Source organism: Odontomachus brunneus, unplaced genomic scaffold, assembly GCF_010583005.1.
Source record: "Odontomachus brunneus isolate Ranch 3 - 2012 unplaced genomic scaffold, Obru_v1 Obru_scaffold_442, whole genome shotgun sequence".
Taxonomy (NCBI): domain Eukaryota; kingdom Metazoa; phylum Arthropoda; class Insecta; order Hymenoptera; family Formicidae; genus Odontomachus; species Odontomachus brunneus.
In genome coordinates this window covers 4,424-7,063 of record NW_022639892.1, presented here as the reverse complement: position 1 = coordinate 7,063, position 2,640 = coordinate 4,424, and the positions used below count along the sequence as shown (strand labels likewise).

General features: G+C 32.2%; 1 protein-coding gene across 4 annotated transcripts in view; it reads right to left on the bottom strand.

Annotated features, from left to right (window-relative positions):
* Window positions 1-919, bottom strand: part of LOC116853682 — a 1,863-nt gene extending 944 nt beyond the window's left edge. Inside the window, exons 1-3 of one of the 4 annotated variants that reach the window (XM_032834846.1) lie at window positions 463-919; window positions 222-387; window positions 30-145 (exon numbers count right to left, since the gene is read on the bottom strand). In XM_032834846.1, coding sequence (XP_032690737.1) covers window positions 30-98 — 69 coding nt within the window. In that variant the 5' untranslated portion in view covers window positions 99-145; window positions 222-387; window positions 463-919. Of the gene's footprint in view, window positions 1-29; window positions 388-462 lie in introns of those variants that run through there. The other 3 variants (XM_032834848.1, XM_032834845.1, XM_032834849.1) reach the window with 3 other exon arrangements.
* Between the last annotated feature and the right edge of the window lie 1,721 nt (window positions 920-2,640).

Sequence of the window (2,640 nt, the reverse complement as noted above, 5' to 3'; positions counted from 1 at the left end):
TGAATGAATGTTATAGTTCTTCCTTGCATGTTCCTCCACTTTTGAGAACAAACTGTACCAGGATCTCGATTACCAAAATTATAGCCCAGAGTCATCATTTCTTTTGCAATTTGTCTCCAAACATTCTTCTTTATGCTGGTTTTATCTTTCAATAAGGACTTAAAATGATCATTTCCCACCAATGTAATAAGATCATTAGCTGCCTCTGTATCACGGTTTACCTGAGGTTTACCTGAGTTTTTCACTCATGTGCAGTGACATTATCGACTTGATCGGCAAGGCACACTTGTGGTTTGATAAGTTGATCAGAAGATTCCTCTATAAAGCGCATATGCGGCAGAAATTGGCGTATTTTTCTATTGTCTGGGACGACAAAAACAGAATTGCCTGAAATATATATAGTTCATTAGATTATAATCTTAAAATATTAAACTATTAGTTAAATGGTGTTTTAATAATTACTTAGTTTATCAAACACTAAAAGCCCCAGGTTTTCTGGATCTTCTGAAATCTCGATATTGCCAGCATCGTCCAGACACAGCATATGCTGATCAAGGTTCAGGGTTATGTTTTCCATCACTGCATTTGCCAAACCAGACAAACTTTAAAGTGAGATTCTCCTTCCTCAACCACGCAAACCTCTTGGGTTTGGTTGAATGTTTGAGTCCTACCAAACTAACGTGTTAGCATCGGTGACGTCACAACCACTAACAAAAATGACTGCGGTCGCTTCTGGTTGATCGTGGTTGGATAACGAAAATACGCCTCAGTTACAATATCGCTAGACACTTTTATGCACACAGCGACACAAGTTCCATTCCAATTGTCGTAATCGTCGAAACAACACATCCGTACTCAGGGTAGCGATCATGAATCTTTCATGTGAACTTCATTTTCATTTTTTACTTTTTACTGTAAGTTATTTCACATAAAAAGTGAATAATGAAAATGTGGAAAGCAATATTTATGTAATATAGATTATTAAAATTAAAATGTAATTACAGTGGGTGGGACCCGATTGACCACGATACGATTGGACACAGATTGTAATGATTGGTTCGACCTAGTAATTCACTAGATAATTCTTTTCATCGGTTGATTGTGTCCAATCTACCGTGGTCAATCGGGACTCTCCCAATTACAGTATACACTATATATAACACATTAATAAGCATTATACAACTTAAATTTATAGTTATAATATAATATAATAATATAATATGAGTAAATTTAATAAATGAGACGAACGTTAATCGTGAAAGGTGAATTCTCAAAACGTGAAATATTTCACGTGAATATTCATTTTGATCGTATATGTTCTTCTTTACATGTAAATTGTGTGAGTTCCCATGAAAATTTTTAAGCATCAAGCGATGTGGCTTAAATGTGAAAAATAATGTAATACTATACTCGCATATTATATACAAAGTGAGTAGAATTTCTTATAGTGACTTTAATTTAAAAAAGAAAACTGTAATACTTACAACACTTATAATACTTTATAGTACTTAGAAAATGGTAAAACTTAAAACATATATATTAAATTATTTCTCTTGTCAAAATAAAAATAGCGTAACGATTATGACCCGCACAGAACAAAACTTCCATCGGATGTCCATTAGACTTCCACCATGAAGATTCAGAACTTCTAATACCCTTATAGAAATATCATACTAAAAATCATTGATAATTACTTATTATCCAGTATTTTTAATACTGAAAATAAGTAATTATCAATGATTCTTAGTATGATATTTCTATAAGGGTAGACGTCCATAGAAAATCCATAAAGCCTCCACTCAACATTCAAATGTCCGCATCTTGAACCTCCATTGAACTTCCAGTGGACATTCTAATAATATTACTTAATATCACAGTAATATTGCAATATCTCAGTAATATTACATAATTTCACTCAGTGAAAAATGAAGTATTATTTTGTCTAAATAACAAAAAAAAAACTGCCATTTTATATTTTGTGTCGTTTCATTTATTCGTGAGATTCACGTGGATTCGATCCCGTGTTAGACGACTTATCCACGTGTTATCGACGTGTTATCCATCTTTAGATGACTATGCTCTTCAATAGGCCTGTTCTTTGTAGCTGCACTACTGAACTAGTGCAATAAGTTAGAGTGAGAAAACGTATATTTGTTTCACTTCAATATATTGCACCAGTTCAGCAGTGCAACTACAAAGAACAGGCCTAATACTTAACCTCAACGATCGTCGGGAACTAGTGATATCCCTTATAGAAATATACTAAGAAATACTAAAATATTATTAGTGATTAAATATTACCAGTAATTCAGTAATTTTTTGGCCAGTACTTAATTTCTAGTGAATACTGATAATAAAATCACTGTTAAATATTGATAGTAATCAAATACTGAGAATTATTATGCGAAGGTGAAAAATGAGAAAATCATAATGTTTACAAAAATATACTTATATTCCTAATTTTCTCATGTCTCATAAACTACTAGATATCGAAAGTTGTCAACACATTCCGAATTTTCATGAATCCTCCTGCGATAATTTCGATCCCAAGCGGTATACCCTTATAGAAATATCATACTAAGAATCATTGATAATTACTTATTATCCAGTATTTTTAATACTGAAAATAAGTAATTATCA